The following is a 23,300-nucleotide window of genomic DNA, read 5'->3' on the forward strand; positions in this document are numbered from 1 at the left end:
AACGCTCAGGTTTGTACAGTTTCTGAAATAAATGGCAATCAGACAACCACATCGTGTAAACGCAAGGAACTATTGAAAAAAATGTCACGCTCGTGAAGCGTGTCGAGTGCTTACTGATAAAGGTGTTAACCACTGATAGCGGCAATGCTAGACTGAAGTGAACTGCATTGATATATTGATAATACAAGAGGTCTCTTCTAGTATTTTTCAGTGTGCGAAAAAACTTGTTCGACTTTATATGCGTGGCCTAACCTAGACGAGATGCGCTGAAAAAAAAAGGTCACCAAAAAGACCTGTTGCTATGGTACATGGTGTGAAAGAACAATAGCCGAGTAAGTGTTCGGTGCACGGCGAGTGAGGGAAATTGAGTGTGTCTTTAGGTTGTGTGACACTTTGAAATCGCGAATAAAATGACAAGATGACCCGGGCTGCTTTGTTTTGACAGCATCGAGGTGGTTAGTCCAGGTGACATGATGGGGATGTCAAACAGTAGATGCGCAGTCTAACGAAGGAAGGATAAGCGAGTTCTACCCTAATAACCTTGTGTCACCGGTCGCGAGATGAAAGCGCTGCTTCAGGAGGCCGGCTTTCCTTAAGGGTTTAGAATTTTTGTACTCTGTATGATCATGGCCTATTAAGATCGAATTGAATTTTATACCTAAGTATTTAAATACCGAAATTCAATCAATTGTGATATTGTTAACTGCGTACGAATGACCTGAGAATTAGTTGCCTTGCTAAACTTGAGTGTTTTACCTATATTGATCTGCATATGCCATACGGAACACCGAACTGTAGATGAGCAATGTCGGTAGGGCGCATTATTTTTTTATACACTGGGCAGTCGTCTCTGAATATTCTAATTGACGCATGTACGTCGGCCGCTGTGTCATTAATATAGATTATAAATAGAAGTGGGTCCAACAGTGATCACTGTCGTACTCCTGATATGACGCTTTATTCCATTGCTTCACTTAGAGATCACGACTCCTTTTGTCTTCAGTTGAACATTTTTCCATACACTTCACTTAGTACCCTTAATTTTTTATTTGTATAACTTCTTTTTTGATAAGCTATTGCAAGGGTGCTTTTCAAACTTATGGCGTCTGTCTTTTCATACCACTGTCACACATTTTTTTTTGTTTTTTTACAAGGACGCAATTGTATGGGTGCTGTTATATTGTGTATTGTGGCTGTAATTCGTATTATATTACTCCTACGCAATACTTACTATGTCGTGCACAAACAAATAGTTTTTTTCTTCTTTCTTGCTGGCACGTATAGTTATCTATTAATCTCTTTTCTACATGTTACTTTATTCTATGCCATTTTATTCTACTGTCCTGTAATTTGCACTCTGTAGAAATGTTCATATACAATGTATTGAATTGTACTGTATGCCACCCTCACCATATGCCTCTTATGGGGCTTGTGAGGTATTCTGAAATAAATAAATAAATAAATATGTTTTTTTATTTGGGCGAACTATTTACGGTTTGTTAGGAACTCTTCGATAGATTGGTTGTTTTCAGATCTAGTTGAAGAATTCGCGTTTTTGAAACGAAACGGTTCTAGTGGACGTGGTCACATGCCTTCGAAAAGTCAACCAAGATTGCGTTGACATACAGGGATGAGTGCAGTGTAAGATGATCAGCCAGTAATTTGAAGACAGGAGCTTGGCAGGTCAGGTCTTCTTGAAACCATGCTAGTTAAGGAGGAGTAGGTTGCTATCGTTTGGGTAGTATAGTTTCCATTAAGTCGCAGCTAATTGAGGTTAATGAGATGGGTCTATAGTTGCTTGGAAGGAAACTGTTACCGGATTAAAATGTCGGTGTTATAAACGGTAATTTCAATCTCCAGTCTTCTGGTACGCAACCTGTGTCGATGGATTGTTGAACTATTACTGAACGCTGTAGAATTTTAGCCATGATGTCATCGGGACACTAGACTTCTTTTAAAGGGACTATAAAAGCAAATAACAATTTATGTCAGAGTGAAAGCTCAATGTATGGCAACGTCTAAAACGGCAATATTATAGTGCCTAACTTACCGAGAAATTAAGCTAAATGTATCACACGATGAGCGCCACGAGCGGGACATTTTGGAAATGATCCCGATGACGTGAGAGAGTTCGACTACAATTTATCACTCGTAATCAAGCTAGCTGCAATAAAAATAGAACCTCCCGTGCATCATAGTGTGTAATAAAATGCTGCTTGTTCGTGTTTGTTTGATTCATGAAAAAAAGAACCTCTTTGGCTTTGCCATGGGGAACGGCGCGCGTGGTTCAAAGGCTCCGTTTTGGCCGAACTGCGCTTCACCTGGCACCCTGCTTTTCTCTCGCGGTCGCGTCTCAGTGGTACTTTTGATATCGCGGGCTGCCGCGTGTGTTTTGCGCGCTCGTGAAAGTCGCTGTGACAGAAAGTTCGACAAAATGCCGCATGCATGTGATGTTGCTGGATGCCCGAATGGCGCCCGCCGCCAGTGTGCACCGCCGCGCAGTAAAGGCGGGCAGCGTTGGGCACGGCAACAGTGACGTGAGAAACGGGAGAGGATTTTTAGTACGTTCCACATGGGTCTCCTTTGCGCATGCGTGGCCACGCCTGGCAACCATGGGCAGCGCGCGCTGGCACCCGCCTCACGCGAACGCCTGGCCTTGGAAAATATGGGCATCGCGCTCTAGTAGACGCCGCACGCCGACGGCTACGAGCACCCAACTAAAAATGTCGCTCTACAACAGCCGAAATCAAGCTTATAAGAATGGGAAAAGGAGGCGAAGGCTCCCACGCGGGCACATTTGAAAGAAGAATTGGGCGTGCAGCTGCTACGATGGGCGCTTATATGCGCTGCACGCAGGCATCCGCAGCCGCCCGCGACCCACGCACCTCACTTCACGAGAATATTAAGAGTCTGTGCTTGTGCTATTCCACTCCATCCGATACAAATGTTGATTCAGTACATTTTGAAGGTGAAAACTCCAGTGCTGACCAGGCAGGAACACACGCACTGCGGCAGGGATCGTCTCATCTCTCTAATTTGTCATTGTTTGTGCGGAGGTTCTTACCTGCAAAGTTATGCAGCAACTAGGCCTATTAACGTGAGTATTTGAACGGGTTGGTAATCCATCTAGAACACCGTCGTGATGGCTTTCACCTTCCAGTCGTCTCAGGCGAATGCATAAGATACCCTGAGTTCTTATTGCACTTCAGTACAGGCCGTTTCATTGGGACATCTTAGCACCTCCGTACGGTAAACGCCGTAAATACGGCAGCATCTGCCGCACGCAAATGTCAGTCGCTCTTCTTCATCTTCTTCAGGTGTTGTCGCCACAGCAGGCTTCACAGTGCCCCGCGCCGCAGGAAAAGTGGCACGAAATCTGCCTTCAACAAGTTCTAAGGACCGTACTACCACACGCCCGACATACCGGTGCTTGGCCGCACTCGCAAGGCGCGTGTCACATGCTAGGCGACGGTATGGCGACGGCCTAGCCACGCATGCGCAAAGGAAACCCATGTGGAACGTACTGCGAAGAACCTCTCCCGTGAGAAACACCGCTTTCAGGCGGGTTATTTGTAGTGCGCTAACGCGATGCGGACCACCGCCAGTGCACGCCGCTGCGCAGCAAAGGCGGACAACGTTGGGTACGGCGGCAGTGACGTGACAAACACCGCTTTCAGGCGGGTGACTTGAAGTGCGCTAAAGCGATGCGGACCACTAAAACGTGATTTCATTTCAAAATCAGCACTTCCTTGGCACAAAAGTAGCAGTACGAGGTTTCTGGACCGTTATTTCAACAATCAACGTCGACTTAATATTTGCCTGTAGTGTCCCTTTAGGAGGGAAGCGTTCTAGTGCACATAGTATGCCATATGCTGTAACTATGATAGGTACGGTTGCTGGGCAGTATCGAAGATACATATATCTTAGATATTATCTTAGATACTCTTTGTGTATCTTGTATCTGTTTCGCAATACTTCTCGCAAAACGTGTATCAGTATCTGTATTTCCGATGCATTGAAGAATATATCTTGTATCATAAGATACAAGATACTGCGATCGCAATATCTCCGCACGAAACAATAAACGCTGACTGAACTCCACTTCTCAAGCTGATGCTGTTGCCACTAAGCCACCGGCATTAAACTAAAGGCAGTGACATTATCTTATTTTTTCCGCCAGAGTGTTCAAGGGAGGGCAGGCGATGAGCTCTGAGCATCCCTATTGATGGAGCAGAGTCACGTGGTAGCGCTCACGTCGTCTCGACGGACAAGCGCGCGAACGTCTAGCCGACCTTTCGTTTTCTCGTTTTCTTTCTTTTGGTTGTGTCAGTGCCATGACACTTTGCTCTTAGCTAATCTCCCGTGCGAGGCACTCCAATGCGTGCGGCGTTCTCTGCACAAATTCTGATGCCTCTGCAGTGTCGTTATCGAAGTTTCTCTTGCGTTGTGGTTAGTTACGCAATCTGAAGAATGCAAGACTGTGGTTGCTTTGCGTCTCGCGGATTTCACACATCGGTGACTTGACGAGCCTCGTGGATGTAACTTTGATTTACATGCTATGAGATTGGCTTATATGCAAATAAGATGCAGCACCGGTACCGATGCGGCATCTAACAGAACATTCAGCTAACATAAGCTATCTTGGCACACCTCTCTTTTTGTTTTATTCAATGAGTAATTAAAATCATAATTTGAATGTTAGCACAAGCTCTTTCTAAGCTGTCATTCGTTTCCATCCCATATATTACCTATGTGTCTATTGTTTTTTCCTGTCCGCGTACTGCAATAAGTCTTAACCGTACAGCCAAATTAAACTCTCTGCTTTATCTTCGCTTTTACCTGTCTGCATCATTTCTGCTACTGTTTGCGGACATATATTCCACTTGACTTCATTGTTATGTCAAGGCGATGTTGAGAGCAAATATACAATAATTTGCACGTGCCTGGAGTATGCAGTAACGAAAACGTTGCTTACTACATAGTAAAATAGTGAAATTGGGTTTGCAGTATAATAACGGAAATTATTAGGAGTCTTCTTACAGGTGTTCGGAAAGGGACTGGAGAAAAATTGCTCTGCAAAGATGATCCGTTTTTCTCATGAACCGCCGAACCAGTGGATTTGCGCTATTTTCCATAGCCACTGAACTTGCTTTGGTTTTACCTTAAATTCTTAACTGCCACAGCTATCAGGGGTTAGCCGCCGCGATGGTCTGATGGTAATGGTGCTTAACTGCTGACTCGAAGGTCCCCGCTGCCGCATTTTGAAGGATGCGAAATGCTAGAGGCCCGTGTTAGGTTTTAAAACTCCAGGTTGTCGAAATTTCCGGAGCCATCCACTACGGCATCTCTCGTAATCATACCGTGGGTTTGGGACGTAAAGCGCAACAATTATTATTAGGTCTTGGCGGCGGCGCCTGTGTTGGTTTCTATACTTATTCACTGTGCTTGATACGGAACCGCTTTTGTTTTGAACTCAGATGTGTTTGTTTTCCATTTGTAGTCTTCCGAAATGCTTTTACTGTACCTAACAACCAGGTAAATGGAGCCATAAGTGCAATATATTGGGAATAGCGGCAGTGTCCAGTGCCGCTTTGTACAACTGAATACAGTTGTACAAAGCGCCACCGTACAAATGTATACAATTGTACGTCTGAGACGTGTCTGGGCTGCACATGTTCTCTCGTAGAAATATTGCAAAAAAATGTGCATTATTGAGCATGTCGCTTACGTAAGCTTTACGCCACCAAATATGTAGAATGTAAAAGTCACTGCAGTTTAAATATTTTCTACGTAAACGCTATGCTTAGCAAAAAATGTCGCTGCCAGCGTTTTTACTGCTGTACACCTGCCTGGTGATCCGGTATTGCGAAAACTGTTATACGTTTGCAGGCAACGTAGAACGCCCCAACGAAATTTGCACCATCGTGCGGAGGCTTCTTATTGAAGTTCTTGTGGTTATAGATGGCGACTTGCTAGCTCGTCGGCAAGAAGAGCAGCAACTGCCACCAATTACAACAGCGGCAAGCAAAAACTGCAACTAGCAAAGTGTATAAATAGCTGTGATGTTAAGCAGCTAAAGCAACGTCAATGGGTTGTTTTTGGATTAAGGTAATATGGCTTTAGCAAGAAATATAAAGTTTTTGGGATACTAACAGACATTGCATTGCACTAACCTCATGTATTGAGGTTGTTGCTTGAAATCACGATCGTGAAGTAAGTCTACAAAACAAACGCGTTCAGGCCGGCTAGACTGTGAACCAGCGGTTGTGTTCAGGAGTGTATTCCAGTGTAATTGAAATCGCCACTTCTAATTAGGACGCAGTCAGGAAACCTCTAAGTAATCAGCACGAGTGCATCGTTAAATAGGCCAGTAAACTCAGGACGGCAGTCAGCAGGCACCTAAAACACCTGCTTTTCGGTAATAGAAATATTAACTTCGCTACCATCACAAAGTTCTCTAACGAGTCCGAGCAGGCAATTACTTTGCAAGCAGACATGAAGGAAGGAATACTGGACACGCTGTAAGCGCGATGGCGTGCAAAATTGTGTGAATCTAGACTGAATGACAGCAAACCCAGAAGAAAAAAGAAACTGGGAAAACTTTTCAGATTCGCCTTCAAGAGTAGAATACGATAACGTAATCGGACCCCGAGCCCATCGCCTGCTCAACTGCTGGCCTGGCTTCGGTTCTCGGTGCATGCCTCAACCGTCCGGCAAGGAAACGAGCGTCTGCGTGCGTAGCATTGGCTGTTTTAAACTATCCTAGAATGCCCACTGCAAGTACAGTTGAGCAGTGCCCACACCGCCATATTCCTTCCTTTTGCGAATCTGCCAAGGGCCCACTACGAGGCCGCAAGGCCACATGCGAACCTACAGCACTGCGCACTTTGTTGATTATTTTGCTGCTGATGACGATCAAATATGTCCGAGCGCTTTGTAATATGTGGACCTTTAAAACAGCCGCTCGTTGCGCAATGTACATGTATTGAAGCCTGGCGCTATTCCTCGCTTCTGTCACGCAATATTAGATGCGCTAAGGAGACTCCTTCCCTACATAGTGTTTTTTCCGACACAGTTTCAAACAATGACGTTGCTCTGTAGTAGAATGCCTGCTTGCGACGCAGAAGTCTCGGTTTCGATTCTCTCTAAAACCGAACATTTTATTATTTATTTGCAAATATCTCGAAATTTCGCTCATTGGCAACGCCGATTTTCCTCACGACGAACGACGCCGACACCTGTTAGCACAATGTCGAACCACCGCGGTTCGTCGTTGGCGGCTGAACGCCTCGCGAAAGCGAAAGTCCCCTCGAAATGGATGACATTGGAAATCACTGCGCACTCACAGAGGGTGCGCAAGCTCTCCTAGGGAAAGGGGGAGGAGGGCTTGTTGCGCTAGAGTGCCTCGATGCGCACGCCCCCGCTTAGGGTGGTGTCAGCTTTTGAAAGGGCTAAGCCATCTCCTCGGCCTTCGCGTAGCGTGGCCGCCATTTTGGCTCCTCCGCCCAGTTACTTCTGCGTGGCGTGCGTGCTGTTAGCTCGGTGCTCGTTTCCCTCAAGCTTTAATGTCTAGGACTTTCGGTCAGGCTTTATCTCATTTGGCCGAGCTATCTATAGCTCAGCAAAATTAATCCTTTACACAGTTTAGTGCTTTTTATATCAAAATTCAGTCGCAGGACAGCGCTTCTAAGCGTCTATTTTGCCTGTTTTTGCTTGTTGCAGCCATCGCACTGTACACCTCGAAGGCGCGAATGATAACTTTCATTGGCGGCTTCACTGGTGCGTTGCGCTGTTTTGGGGCTTTCACACGCGAGTACAGCACAAAGCGAATCCGTACGTTCTCTACAATGGACTTCCTTTTTTCTTCAATGTTTCAGCCTAGGCTACCATGAAGGGCGACGACATCGTTATCTCCGGCTTCTCGGCCTACTTTCCGCAAGCGGATCACCTGGTCGAGTTCAAGCAAAAGCTCTATGCGGGTGTGGAAATGGTCACAGAGGATGACTTGCGATGGCCTCCAGGTGTGCTTGGGAAGCTTTTTAATTCTGCAGAGCGTTGCGTAACATGTTACGGGAGAAACTCCGGCAGTGCTACAAAGTAAATGCAAAGCCAGTTGCTTCTGCTTTACAAGCAACACGACACATTGTGTGTTATTTTAACGTCGATATCCGCAAGGTAATTTTCTGCAAATACGCACACGGAGTACACCAGGCAGACAGAGAATCCAGGATATTACATGGCAGAATTGCTTCAGCAGCATCGGAAAGGATAAGTGAGCACAATGCGGCCAATGATTACTTATGCCACCTATTTACTGCAGTCTGCTTTCGAGATATTTGTGTATGCACCTGCGGATATCCCAGTTTGTTGCCGTACCTTTAAAATATAGCCGGTTCACTAAGCATGATTTTTTACGCTTTGCGTTTACGGGAGACAGCCATTGTGGCAGAGCACATGTAGGCTACGTTTGAGACAAAGGAAGACTGTCTCTATCTATCGAACAGCCACAGCGCTTCTCAATGTAATCTCGTCGAAGTGACATCAGCTAGCTTCACATGCAGGCATAGGTATAGGGGGTTACCTGTAATTTCTAACTGTAGTCTACTGAATATTACATAATTGGAAAGAAATGAATAATGACAAAAAATGCACACAGTGCCCCATACATTCGCCTAACACACGTCGATGGCGAAAGCCATCTTCCTATTCTTCTCATTCGATTGTATTTTTACTCCCCTCCCCCATTAGGCGAGCGTTCTGCGCCTAAAGTTGTTTTCCGCTGCCTCCAGTATCGGGGGCACCATAGGCTTTCTGCACCTGCAGTGGTTTTGCACTGCCTCCGTGATGCGCCCACCTTTGACCAAGCGACGATGTCACGGGACGACGACATCATAAGACGACATCTCATGACGTGACATTGACGTCAGAAATATATTGGCGAACTGCGTGGTCACGATGACATCAAATGGCATCGTGATGTGACGTCATCATGTAACGTACTTGCTGTCCGAGCGATGATATCGTGTCGATAACCCACGTGACCTTGTCCGAGCGATTATGATGTGAGGTCATCGCTCGGAAAAGTCCACGTGGGTTTATGACGAGACTTTGCGAGGATTTAGGAGACTCTGGGACATTTGGAAGCCCTTGCGAGACATTACGTCACCTCAACGTATCGCAAAGATTCGCGCAAATGTCGCAAACGGGAGTGCGACACTTAAGCCACTTAAGTGATTTGCCTTAGAAGCAGCTAACCAAAAGCGGGGACGGAACCTTCATTTTGTTGTGTCCAACACCCAAACGAACTCTTTATGTGTCTCCCTTCTTTTGTTCTGTATAACAAGAGTTTAGGTCTGCATTCGCAAAAATGACTTTCGCTAAAGCTTTTCGTCAGAGAATATTTCAGCTAATCATGATGTCGACATATCATTAGCGAAGCCGCCTCACCAATGCGAAAACACACTCCCCAAAAAGAAGTGCTGTGAATTACTTCCCTTAGTCCCGAAACACTTTATGCGTTCTTCTTGGTGGGCTGCCATCTCGTAAAAAAGATCGCGTGCTACGTGACGCTCGCTGGCCAGAGTACTGCACACTTACCGCCATGGCTACTAATGACACAGGCTAACAATCGCAAGGTCACACGTACACAAAAAACTCAATAAAGTGGACGTGGGAACAGCGTCCACCGCAGCTTAATTGTGTGAGTACTGGACGCGTTATCCGAAGGCTGTAGGTTCGGTTCCTAACAACGGTAAGATGTCCATGAAATTTACTTTCTTTCATTCATTACGTAATATTAAACTACAGGTAAGGGCTAGAAATGATGTCCCTTAGACGTTCCTTAGCTTCTTTGTCTGTTGGCTTCAATAAAATCAGGTACGTGATATTTATGTTCTATTTACCAAATGACTTACATCATTGGTTCCTTGAATATATGAAGCGGTTCTCTGCAATACGGGTAACGCAGACATGTGAAGGTTTTCATAATTTGCGCTTATGAACAAACAGGTAATTCATCAAACATTATAACTCAGGAGGAGTTGAAAGCCTTTAAACTAACGGCCCGTACTTATAGACAACTACAGTGCACATCCTGTGAGGAAGCAATAAATTTAAGTATCTGGTAACAAATTCTGGGCGTGCAAACACCGACATCAGAAAGAAGTCAAGACACCACTCCTGTCCTGTCTTGACTGCTCTCTCGTGTCCATGTTTTCACGCCCAGTCTTTTTACATCGAAAGTTATGAAATCACAACGGCCGATTCTGTTGGCGTAGTTGTCCGCCGATGCCGGTGTCCGAAACCACTATCCCGCACACTGAGAAAAAATATGCAGGATTGGGCGGGCTTTGAACATTGGTCGTCTGAGTGGCAGTCAAGCATTCTACGCCGTTTTGTTTCTTTATTTCCGGTTGTACGTCACGCAAACGAACACAGTACGAGTATATATCAATACGCAACAAAAATTTCTAGCACATATCTGCCGTCAATCACTGCCTCAATAACATTGTCATTTATAAATTCTTCATGAGTAATCAGTATTTTTACATCGAAAGTTCTTATGAAATCACAACGGCCGTTTCTGTTGGCTTAGTTGTCCGCCGCCTTAACCAGCCATCAAGGAAGACATTCTTTTATTTTTTCTAGTTCAGCCTTGCTGGTCTACAATCTGGGTCACAGCAAAATCTAGTCATTAGTGAGCACCATTTGACTGTGCAAGCCAATTACCATGATTTGTTGAAATGGTAATCCGTCTTCAGTATCAATTGCTAGGTACCTAATTCCATGCGGGTGTACTGGAAATTCTTTTCTGATTGTCCTCTGCAACAAGCCTCAAAAGTATACCCCTCCCAGCAGTGTAAAAAACGTGATCAATTGTTTCGGGTTGGGTACAGATTAAGCAGTCGGAGCCCCATGACGCAAAACAACCTTGCTCCTCTAAAAAGACTGTTACTGGAAGTGTTCCTGTGGGTTTAAAAGAAGAGAGATTTTGCGTTTGGAGCTGCTTGCATTTTTTAAGTGCCAGTTAAGTACAATCTGACACTTGCCTGTAGTATATTGCGCTCTGTAGACTGGCACGGGGTGCACAATGTCACATACATGCTCAAAGTTTTTTTCTTTCCAACAGAACACAGGTACACGATATAAAAGCAGACACTCAAAAAACGAACGCTTGCTACCACTTCCATCATATGGCCCTGCACTGCGTCTGTCATCACTTGAGATCTGACAACAAACTCAGGGCATCAGTCGACCTAGTCTTCATTGGCACACTGTTAGCAGGAAAGGGTCAGTTTCCCCCCGGAACACGAAAAATCTATTTACGAACTGTTTTATCAACAGATGTGGTATCCCAAGACCGCCACTCTTTACCCGTCTAAACAAATTTGTACGACTGCACCTTTCCCAATTGAATCCCCACACGAAAACCGCGAGCACCCTATGCAGTTTGTGGACATTCACCATTAAACACTGCATCACTTACATTACATACTATAGCATAGACACAAAAAACCTGTTGCACGCGGTAGCACTCGCAAACGTGCTCATTCGCTTACGCTCTTATACTTTTTTTTTGCGGCTTTCGATAGTTATCAGCACTTTTGTTCGGCTCCAACGGAAATCTTCACCGTAGCGCACGGTATTCCGTTGTTCGAAACGCCTTCGCCAAAAGACCCTACACAGGCGTCATGTGGGACAGTGAGTCACATTAACAGGGATTTTCTGCTACCGCGTAATATGGCGGTGTAGAAGAGTAAAATGCCAACCAGGCGTCACACAATGCGTGTTAAGTAACGAGTGGGTGGTTTAAAGCTTGTCACCCATTACAAAGAGTACTGCCATAATTCTTCATGGTCGTCAGCTACAACATCAACCAATTGCACACAATAAGCAAGGTACCCATTAGAGAATCGTAGTGGGTACCTCGCATTTTCACAGAATGAAAGCATAGTGGGTACTACCCTACTTCGCAAAATTAAAATGATTTATGGTATAGTGGGTATCTTGCAGCTGTACTTACAATAGTGGCCCAAAGAAATTTCACAACGGGCTCAGAAAGGCCTCTCCTTCAGCTTACCCTATGACTGTACTGCGTGTTTTTTTAACATGAATGCCTACCAACTAGTTAAGCTCTCTGGTATTCTAGAATAATTATCTGAACAGCATCAACGCTGGCGTCCGACACATTACACACCTGAAACATTTAAGCATTGGAAACTCAATTTAGCAAAGACAACAAACAAGCGGTCTGACAGCTAGAGAGCAAAGTGAAGAATGACGTTTATTTGTAAGCAATATACCATCCACCGAGCCCGATGAGAATGTTAGTTGAGTGCTGCTGTTGTTGCCGCACCACGCTGAGAGATATATGGTGTTTTACGCGCAACAAACCATCAAGCAAGGAGATGGATTGGTGCGCCGAAAAGTGAGCCGAAATTCAACATTTTATCACCTAGAAAACGTAGGTACTTCATAGACATTGTAACGAAGAATCTACCCTGGGAAGATAGAGAGAATTCAATGACGGATGGCTGCTACAGAACACTCGTGCCTAGAATGACCGATTTAAATGGACAAAAAAGGGTAAGATGCACAAGAGCTGACTTTGAAGACAGACTGGTTTACACGGTCTCAAGACACTGTCCCTGCTTTTCCGCGACCACAAGTTTTCAAGGTTTCCTGTAAACGCGAGACGGCAAGAAGCGTGCTTCCGCAGGAAGGATTCGTTGGAGGAATGATGATCGCGTGGTAGCAAGGCTAGTGTAACTGGTTCATTGCCGAAAACTCACGACTTAATAGCAGCAGGTGAGACGCTGAACTGTATTTCGAATCCGGAGGAGTTAACAATCAAGTTGTTCTAAGTGCTGTCAAGGCGCCGGTATAGTGTTTGCAGAAAACTAGCCTTAGACGCGAATTCATGATTCATGAGCATCTCGGCCTTGCTGACTTCGAGGCCAATCGACATCGTTTTACGCAGAACAAGTGGTAATAGATGCACCTTCACTATCCGCGGTTACTATCTGTCCTAAGTAGACGTCCTCCTTTACAACTTCCAGTGTCTCGCCACCTATCGCAAAGTGCTGTTCTCTGCCAAAATTGTCACACATTACTTTAGTTTTATGCATATTCATTTTCAGACCCACTCTGCTACTTTCCGTATCTAGTTCAGTAATCATGAGCTGTAATTCGTCTCCCGCGTTACTCATTTTTTTTTTCATTTATTTACCCTAAGGGCCCGAAGTGGGCATTACATAGGGAGGTGTCACAATTCATATGAACATCGAAAAAGTAAATAGAAAACAAAAACAAAAGAATAGAAGAGCATTCTGAAGAGAAACTTTGCTAGTAGTATGCTCCCTGTCTACTTACATCATCGCACATCATTTCCTACGTTATACAATGTAGTGATCCAAAGGAATCGGTTGGAGAAGGCGGAAAAGAAGAGGCTAGAAGAAGAGGTAGAAGAGGTGGAGGAATGTAAATAAAATGGCTGAAAGCAAACTGCTTTCGTTGGAACTTTATATTTGGCGCAGCCTTTGACAGGATCCGGAAGATGTGGGTGACCTTCTACCTCACACAGCGGGACGGCGAGCCACGGATCGCAGGCTACGAGCTAGACGGCGAGAACTTCGTTGCGGCGCCAGAAGAGATGACAACACCTGGCCGAATCGAATCCATCGCCACCATTGCCAAAGAACCAATCAGCGACGTCATCGCCAGAGGTACTGTGAAGATAAATGTACCTTTTTCGGAGTTCGAAGCCTGGGAAAAGGAAAACACCATTAAGGAGCAACCACCGAGCCATTCTGATGCAATGACAGATACGTCAAGCTGGTCGAACGCTCTTTCTCAGTTCACTTGGCTGCAAAAGCAGCAACTACAGCACCAGCAAGCACTCTTGACGGTTCTGGCATCAGACAGGACTCGTCACATGACAGTAAACCCGGACAGCTTTGACGGCAGTTCCGGTGTAGATTATTGGTTGAACGCATTCGAATGTGCATGTGAGCAGAATCATTGGTACACGGACCGCGAAAAAATACGAAATATGCGAGCATGCCTTTCTGGAAATGCCAAACAATGGTTTGACTTGCGTTTTGCCCAACACAAGGAAGATTCATGGCAGTCATGGAAGGACAGCTGTGTGAGTGCCTTCCGAAAGAATGCAGTAGAAATATGGGACAAAGCCATCAAGTATGAACAAAACAGTGACAACCTAGTCGACTATTTCTTCATAAAACAACAATTGCTGTATAACGCTGATCCGAACCTTCCAGAATCATGTGTCGTGCCACTTATAATACAGGGAATGAAGAAAGGAAGTCGAATGCAAATGGAACTCAAGGCACCTGTAACCTCTGAGGAGCTGCTTCATCGCTTGCAGTACATTAGTTCTGACTCTACAGATGCAATCGGGTTGAAAGATTCACCACCGCAACCAAATGAAGCAGGATCCTCTAGAAAAGGTGTCTTCCCGTACGAGAATTGCGTGAGAGATCAGCCGTCACATCAATTCTATGAGACTGACACTTTACTTGGAGAATCGTTGCATAATTGTGTGCAGGGGCATTTAGTGGAGCGGGAGACCGTTTTTATTGTAAGCCCAAACATCCTTTTCGCTGCGATGGTTGTCAATGGTTCCAGCGTTTCAGCGCTGATCGACACAGGTGCTTCAGTGAGCCTGATTAACGAGGACATAGTACCTAAAGATGACATCTGTCCAGGAAAACCAATCAGGGTGTGTAGCTATGACGGAACTTGCAGGGAGTTCACGAAATGGACCGAGGCAGAAGTGCGCTTCAGAGGCCGGGTAGTACGGGTGAAAAGCCTCGTAATGTCGGGTGTTAATTTTGATTTTCTTCTGTCCCGACCCGACATGAAACTTCTGAAAATAAACATACTGTGGAACGATGTCATAACAACTGACAATGTCGAAAGTTGCTCCCATATTAGAGGAACGCATCCTAAAATTGTAAAGTGCGCCGAAGAAGTCACGTCGAAGTACGCGGAACTCATTTCTGTTGGCACTTATCCCACAGCTACCACAGCAATCGAAGTTCCTTTCGAACTACGTGACAAAAACGTCGTAAGAAAGAAGCCGTATGCCTTGAGTCAGGAGAAGAAGACTTGGTTAAGACAGGAGCTTCAAGGCATGCTAGACGCGGGCATCATTCGACCATCCACATCTTCGTTTGCGTCACCAATTACGATCGTGCCCAAAGAAGATGGATCGTTCCGGTTATGCACAGATTACCGACTCATCAACCGGCAGACAGACTTGTTTCCTTTCCCAATGCCAAGAATTGATGAGATAATTGATGAGACCGGCGGGTGTGAATGGTTCTCCAGGATAGACTTGTGTAAAGGATATTGGCAGGTACCTTTGAGGGAAGACACGAAGAAGTTTACGGCGTTCGTTACACCATTTGATGTGTACGAGTACAACCGGCTCCCGTTTGGGTGGAAGAATTCAGGTGCATTTTTCCAGAAAATGATGAATTCTGTACTGAAAGATTTCATTGGGAAGTTTTGTAGTGTGTACGTCGACGACATCTTAGTTTATTCAAGGACCAGAGACGACCATGCGATCCACCTGTCGGCAGTGCTGCAAGCGCTCAGTGATGCACAACTAAAAATTAATGCAAAGAAGAGTGAGTTCTTTTGCCGGACCGTAGTATTTCTCGGCAGGCGCTTTGACGGCAAGACAAAGAGTACCAAGGAAGAAAGTGTGCAGCGAATCAGGTCTCTTGCGAAGCCCCATGACGTTCATTCCCTTCGTGTGTTTTTAGGTCTTGCAGGACACTTCAGAGCTTTTATAAAAGACTACGCTAAAAAGACGAAGTGTCTCACCACCTTAACACAGAAAGGCGTCCCGTTCATGTGGTCTGACGAATGTGAACGAGCCTATTCGGAACTGGTTACAATCATTTCTTCTGACCCTGTGCTAACGCTGCCGGATTTCACGTTACCCTTCGAGCTCTACACCGATGCTTCACACTACGGAAGTGGAGCTGTTCTTTACCAAAGAGATGACAAAGAGCCGGCGTCCCGACAACTACAAGTAATCGGATATTTTTCGTACACATTTACGAAAGCCCAAATTAATTACTGCACCACAGAGAAAGAAGCTCTGGCAGTTGTCATGGCCTTGAGATATTTCAGGACATACTTGGAAGGCAGATGTTTTAAATTGTTCACCGACAACCAGGCCTTGACTTATCTGCTTCATCTCGCACAGCCAAAGGGGAGAATTGCACGATGGACAGCGAGATCCAACAGTACACCTTCGAGGTAGCTCATCGCCCTGGACAAAATCACCAGGATGCTGATGCCTTGTCCAGACTACATATACCACAAGAAATAGAAGCTGAACACGTCAACTTTATAAAGCTGTGGGAAGGTACAGGAAAATTGACATTTAAGAACGGAAAGGTAGACGTGCCAGCGACAGAAGTGCAAGCTATTCTGAGGCTGTACCACAACAGTCCAGAATCTGGAGGACACGATGGATTTTGGAGAACGTACAGAAAGCTCACTGCAAGATTCACTTGGCCGAACATGAAAGCGGATGTCGCTAACTACATTAAGACATGCCACGAATGCCAGCTCTTCAAAGCGAAGTTTAGGCCACGAGGGAATAAAATGGTAATGCCGGTATACTCAGAGGTACCTTTTGAAGTACTTCACATCGACTTTGCGGAAGTCAAGAAGAAAGGCGAGGGCGTACGAAAAACTCAAGCGTTTTTGGTTGCCGTGGACGAGTGCACACGATATGTTGCTGCTAAGGCCGGCCGGGAAGATGCGAATTCAGTGATATCACTCCTGGAGCGGAATGTGTTCAAGGATGTCAAAGTTATTGTTGCCGACAATGGACCAGCTTTTCGAAGTCTTAAGCTTCGACGATGGGCAGAAGAAAGAGGCATTAAATTACGTTTCCCAGCACCATACCACCCTGAAGCTAATTCCCTTGCAGAGAGGATGATTAGAGACTTGAAGATGTTTATGTCTTTATACCCAGACTTCAAAGGCGGGTGGAAGTGTGCTCTGGAGGCGGCTGTATCCCATCACAATCGCTCCTATACTGCAGGACTTGGATGCAGTCCCAACTTTGCGGCTTTCGGAAAATCAAGCTGGTTGCCTGCTGATCAAGAGCTTGGGTTGGTTGACAAGATCGTTCTCAAGGAAAAACCTATGGCGGAAGAAAAGAAACAACGATATCGCCAGACGGTGAAAAGGAACTTCGATAAGCGTCATCGATCAGAGATACCCGATGTGCAGCCTGGAAGCATGATCCTTGTGCGCAAAGGTCTTGACTCGAAGTCTCCGTTTACGGGTCCCTACTTCGTCACGAAGATCGCAAAACAACAAGGCATACTGAAGACAGTTTATTACCAGGGACCTCGCGGCAAGATCGAAGAGGCGTCGCTCGCAAATATACTTCCATACCATCTCCGGAGAGATGAAAACAGGAGCCTGGGAGGATGTAGTGATCCAAAGGAATCGGTTGGAGAAGGCGGAAAAGAAGAGGCTAGAAGAAGAGGTAGAAGAGGTGGAGGAATGTAAATAAAATGGCTGAAAGCAAACTGCTTTCGTTGGAACTTTATATACAATAAACTTAGATAAATAATATAAACAAAATAAACAAAAATAAACAAAAGAAAAGAACAAAAGAACATCCTGAAGAGAAAATTTGTTAGTAGTACGGTGCTTCTCGTCTACATTATCGCACAGCATTTCCTATGTTATACAAAAAATAAACTTACATCATATGACCTGCATATGCAGGCATCGTAACAATATGGCAAGGAAGTGTTTAAAGATTGTTAAGATTTTACTTGCCCCAACGCCTCCTTTAGAGCGACCTTGAATGCAGAGTGGTCAGTTATTTCGGCTATATTACTTGGGAGGCTATTCTATTCTGAAATAGCTAGATGCAGGCATGAAAACTGTAATAGGTTAGTACGTGCAAAAGGATGTTCAACCTTAAATTTGTGATTGATGCGCGGAAAAATGTTTTTGGCAAGTAAGATGTGAGCTTGCGAGAATGTACTTGGTTGGTGGAAAAGCTGATGGAAAAAGGTTAACAGGCATATTTTCTTTCTAGTCTGCAATGGAATGACCGAGGCCACGCTTTATTTTTGTGATGCTTAATCGCTGCGAATAATTACCAGTAATAAAGCGCGCTGCCTTGTTCTGCAAAGATTCTAATTTGTTAATAAGATACGTCTGGTGCGGGTTCCATATAAATGAGGCGTACTCAAGTTTCGGGCGAAGTATGGTAGTGTAGGAAAGAAGTTTAGTGCTGCTGTCAGCCTGACGAAGCGTACGATGAATGAAGCCAAGCGATTTACATGCTGCAGAAACAACATAATCCACATGAGTTTGCCAAGGCAGCTTTGGGGAAAGATGAATACCTAGATATTTAAACGAAGGTGTACTTTCTAAGGCTTCACCATTAAGAATGTAAGTATGCTATGCAATTTCTGCAGAGGTGGTAAATCTCATAAGCTTAGTTTTAGTAGTATTGGCGCTCATTTGCCACTGCAATCGCACACAAGTCTTCTTGTAATTTGGCACAGTCATCTTTACACCTTATCGGTCGGTACAAGGCGCAGTCATCGGCATATAGCCGGATTTGCGAGTGCATACCTCGATGAATGTCCTTTATATAAATGAGAAATAGAGTGGGTCCTAAAACAGAGCCTTGAGGCACTCCGGAGATAACAGGTTTAAATGATGAACGGACATTGTCAATCACAACGGCTTGCCGTCGGTTACTTAAATATTCTTTCACCCAGTTTACTACTCTCGCGTTAATATTAATCAGCTTAATTTTATATATTAAGTGATTATGGGACACACGGTCAAATGCTTTGGTGAAATCAATAAAAATGGCATCGGTTTGTGTAAGTTCGTGAAAGTAGAGGTTAATGTCTGTAGTTGGTTAATGTCTGTAGTTAGATCAAATAGCTGAGATTCGCATGATCGGCCACGCTGAAAACCGTGCTGGTTGGGGAAAAGAATGGAATTGTTAGTAATGTACTGCATGATTTCAGAAGATAAAAACATGTTCAAGTAGTTTACACAAAACAGACGTTAAAGATGTGGGTCTGTAATTGGTTAGTTTGTTTTTGTCACCACTTTTATATATTGGTATCACATGTGCTAATTTCCAGTCGTCTGGAATTTCGCCAGTGCTAAGAGACTTCTGGAACAATAGTGTCAGTATAAAAGCAGAATTGTGTTTCGTCATTTTAGTAGCTTAGTACAAATACCGTCAGGACCAGGACTAGAAAATGATTTTAAACGCTCTATAGCTTTAACAATACCATCACAGGTCACATTAACACATTCCATAACCGTTGAAATATCAGAAAACTTTTGTGACATGTTGAGGGGTTTTTCTTCATTAAATACGCTACTAAAAAGTCATTAAAGCGATCAGCAAGATCACTAACATCAATTTCAGCACCAGACTCAGCGTCAAACAATGGTGATTCTTTAGGGGCAGGAGGAGAAATGACATTCCAAAATTTCTTTAGATCTGTTTTTAAAAATTGTGAAATATCCTGGTTGAAAAACTTATATTTTACAGCATCAATCTGTTGTGCACATTCTTTAGAGAACGAGAAGTATTGTGATCTAGCTTCAAGGGATATTGTGCGCCTTGCTTTTCGAAAGAAGCGCTTCTTTTTATTCAAGCATCGCTTAGTCTCTCAGGTAAACCACGGCTTGTCGCCTGTGTCATAGATCCATCTTTTTGGAATGTATCCCTCCCTTAGCCTTAACAGCTCATCACTAAAACGGATCCAGTTATCATGCAACGAGCAAGTTTCATAATTTCCAAAAATGATAAATAAAATTCAAACAGTTCAAAGTTGAAGCCTTCGGCATCCGCTCTAGGATAATCATAAATCTCTTTTCTTTGTCGCAGTTTCTTCACAGTTTGCGTATTAAAGGTGCAATGTAAAATGCGATGGTCACCGATATGCTCTAGAACATCTACAGTTACACGTTCAGGATGTGTTGTTAGAAACAGGTCAAGAATTGCATCGCCTCGTGTGGGTGTTTGAATAATTTGAGATAACTGATCAACGCAATGTCATCAGCGAATCGCAGGTTACTAGATACTCTCCACTACCTCTCATCCCTAATTCTTCCCAATCTGGGGCCCCGAAAACCTCCTGTAAATACCCGGTGTATAGCATTGGAGAGATCGTGTCTCCCTGCCGTACGCCCTTCTTTATTGGGATTATGTCGCTTTTTTTTATGGAGGACTATGGTGGCTGTGGATCCGCTGTAGATTTCTTCGATTACGTTTATATAGGCTTTGTCGATGCCCTGATTCCGCAGTGCCTGCATGACTGCTGATGTCTCCACCGAATCAAATGCCTTCTCGTAATCTATGAAGGCTATGTATAGGGGTTGTTTGTATTCAGCGCATTTTTCTATCGGGTTGCACTATCCAGTGTAACCTATATAGCCGCGGTCATGGTTGTCTTCATCTGATTATACAGGTGTTCGGCTAATCTGTGGCTCTCTCGATGGTATTCTGAGGAGCGTCACGAGCGGTCATGCAGAGGCAGAAAAATCAAGCTTTTAAACTGCCGGCCTCCGTGGGTCGTGCGGTTCAGCAGATACACCGTGACGCCCACGTAGCAATAAATGCTTCCGCCACGGCTTCGGCCATGATGTCTGGTTAAGGGTGTCATTCCAGGCTAGTTTGTGTACCAGCCAATATACATCAGAAGGACTTGAATACTTGGGAGTGAGCATGAGGCCCCACGAAGTCTAAATACACGTCGTCAAAGTAACCCTAGAAGCCCTGAGAGGTTGCACTGCTGTGCGCTTTTGCGCGGTCCCTTTCACGGGGTTTTCGGCTTCACAGGTTCTTGGCCAGCTTGGAAAATCTTTGTTGATTCCTCACAGAATTGCTTGGTGCGCCGTAAGGCTTTGTGCCGCTCGTATGTGGCGATGCTTAGCCCGTGCGGCGATTTGGATACCAGGCTCCGAAGCATACCGGGAATGAACGAGCGTGAAGCTACGTGCGATGTGTTGCACATTGCCGTTCACGTTTTTGCCGCGTGTTTCCTTTTAAACCGCGCCTCGTTCTGACCCGCCTTGCCCTACATGACGGGTTTCAAGCTCACCTCAGCTCGTGGGCCGCAGTTCCGAAATTGAGAGGGGGTTGAGCATTGTAACATAACGCTGCCATTTGAAAGAATGCACTTCCTGTCTGTCATATATGGATAATTTCTGAAGGGGATTTGGCAACGGGATTCGCGAAACACATCGGTACCAATGTCCAGAATGGCTAAAATCTGGACTCCGATTGTGACATACAGCGATATTCTTCCACAGTTATGTTTAGCACATGATGACCGCCGGGGTGCCTCAAAATGCTTAAGACAAGTCCAGTCTATTTAGCTTGCCTGGACAAGGCGTTATTAACCGCAATAGGCGAGTGAATAATGCGAGTATCATTTAGGAAGGTCACAAACATGTCATTCCATGTGAAGCCGCGGGCCGCTAGCGACACCTGCGCAGGCCGCATGCGGCCTGCTGGCCGCGTGTTCGAGACTCCTGCCCTACCTCATGTAAAAATATGTTATAATACAATTCCATTTAGAATTCGTTCTAACTAACGTATGACGGTTTCACCAGCCACAAATATTTTCTGACACCGTGAGCCAAAACGGGCTGGTCGATTAGTGAAATTAAAAGAAACAGGTGTGCATTGCTACTGTGTACAACGAATTAACGCAGACAGTTGCTGCCTATTTAGGGTATAATCTGTTCCAATCACGCAGGATACAACGGCATGCCGAGGGTTCACGGAAAAATAAAAGACCTGTCCCGCTTCGATGCACAGTTCTTCAATACGCACCCCAAGCAGGCTCATGTGCTGGACCCCCAGTTGCGATTGCTGTTAGAGACTTCGTACGAGTCCATTCTGGATGCCGGTTACGACCCGGACACATTACGGAAGCGCAACATTGGTGTCTTCATAGGAAATTCGGCGTCGGAGTCGGGCGAGGCATTCAAACTGGACCGCACCAAAATGGATGGCTACGTCATACTGGGATCTCACAGGGCTATGTTTTCCAACCGCATTTCCTACTCCCTCGACCTGCAAGGTACGTAAATCTAGCAATGAGTATTGGATATTCACATTCCTAAAAATTGAAATTTGATGTGTAGCACATAAGGTAAGAAATGCTTTGGAAGCAACTCAAATGACTGCTTGCTTGGGCAATTCAAGCATTGTTTCCTGGATTAAAAAATGGTCAATTTTTTCGCGATGAAAAGACGGTGGCCTTGGACCTCAAAACGGTCCCGTTTGGCTGACGCTACTTCTTTAGTAGCACCCATAAAGAGTTGGTACGTAGGTAATGTTAAATGAATAAAACTAAACCGGGCGGAGGTCTCACGTGCAGTTTACTGCTTCCACTACTTCGTCATATATACCAAATACAAATCAAAATACGCACAGCCGGGGTACCACATGACACCGCATATAGCAGTGGTCAGCGATAACTGGCGAGTACGGAGTGTCATTGCTGAAAACGCAACATTGTACAATTTCCCTGCTTAGAATCCGGCATGGTGACTTCATTTTCACTCATGAATTCGGCATGAAAAGCTTTTGATAAGCAATGTAATGAAAGCTTGCTGAGCCGTGGTCATCACCTTCATTTCAGTCTAAATGAAGCAAAACGGTTACATTCCATCGAGTTTCCGAACGCCACTCGCTGTGCTGCTGCTGTAATGAGCGTAAATCGGACGTTTACCACTGAGAGATGAAATGAATAAGCATATTTGTAGACACCAACAGCAACAATAACCTCCAAACAAATACGTTATATCTGCAAAAGAACAATGTTACTGAAAGAAGGAAAGAGTGTTAACTGGTCCATCCGTGCACCGCGGAATGCTGCGTAGTTCGCGTAAAAAAAAGCTTCTGTGGAATCTATTTAAATATGAACTCTGTGGATCACGTGAAGACCGATAGGCGCTTTTCTTTTTTAAAGTTGATCAGAAAACTTCGCAAGCCATTTAAGTGTTCTTAAGTTGCAATTATGGATTTCAATTGAAAAAAAAAAAGGTTCTTCATAGAAGAATGCATAACACTGCCACTGGAATTTATAAACGCATATCTCAAATTGTGCTCACAATGAACGGCGACGGCTGGTGTGCCGACGCGTGCTCGCTCCTTCCTTGCGGCCTGTGCCTAGGGGCTGTTTCTGCATATCGCCACAATCTCAGGGAGGCGCTTCTTCTAGCCTATCGTTTCGTGG

General features: G+C 44.8%; 1 protein-coding gene and 1 pseudogene across 1 annotated transcript in view; both read left to right on the top strand.

Moving 5' to 3' along the window:
• The window catches only part of LOC119399419 (fatty acid synthase-like), a 131,459-nt pseudogene extending 123,577 nt beyond the window's left edge, over positions 1–7,882 (top strand).
• A 6-nt stretch (positions 7,883–7,888) lies between these two features.
• LOC119398657 (fatty acid synthase-like) overlaps positions 7,889–23,300 on the top strand; it is a 144,935-nt gene continuing 129,523 nt past the window's right edge. Inside the window, exons 1-2 of the mRNA XM_049417380.1 lie at positions 7,889–8,021; positions 21,813–22,139. Coding sequence (XP_049273337.1) covers positions 7,889–8,021; positions 21,813–22,139 — 460 coding nt within the window. The remainder of the gene's footprint in view (positions 8,022–21,812; positions 22,140–23,300) is intronic.

Source organism: Rhipicephalus sanguineus, chromosome 7 (assembly GCF_013339695.2).
Source record: "Rhipicephalus sanguineus isolate Rsan-2018 chromosome 7, BIME_Rsan_1.4, whole genome shotgun sequence".
NCBI classification, from domain to species: Eukaryota; Metazoa; Arthropoda; class Arachnida; order Ixodida; family Ixodidae; genus Rhipicephalus; species Rhipicephalus sanguineus.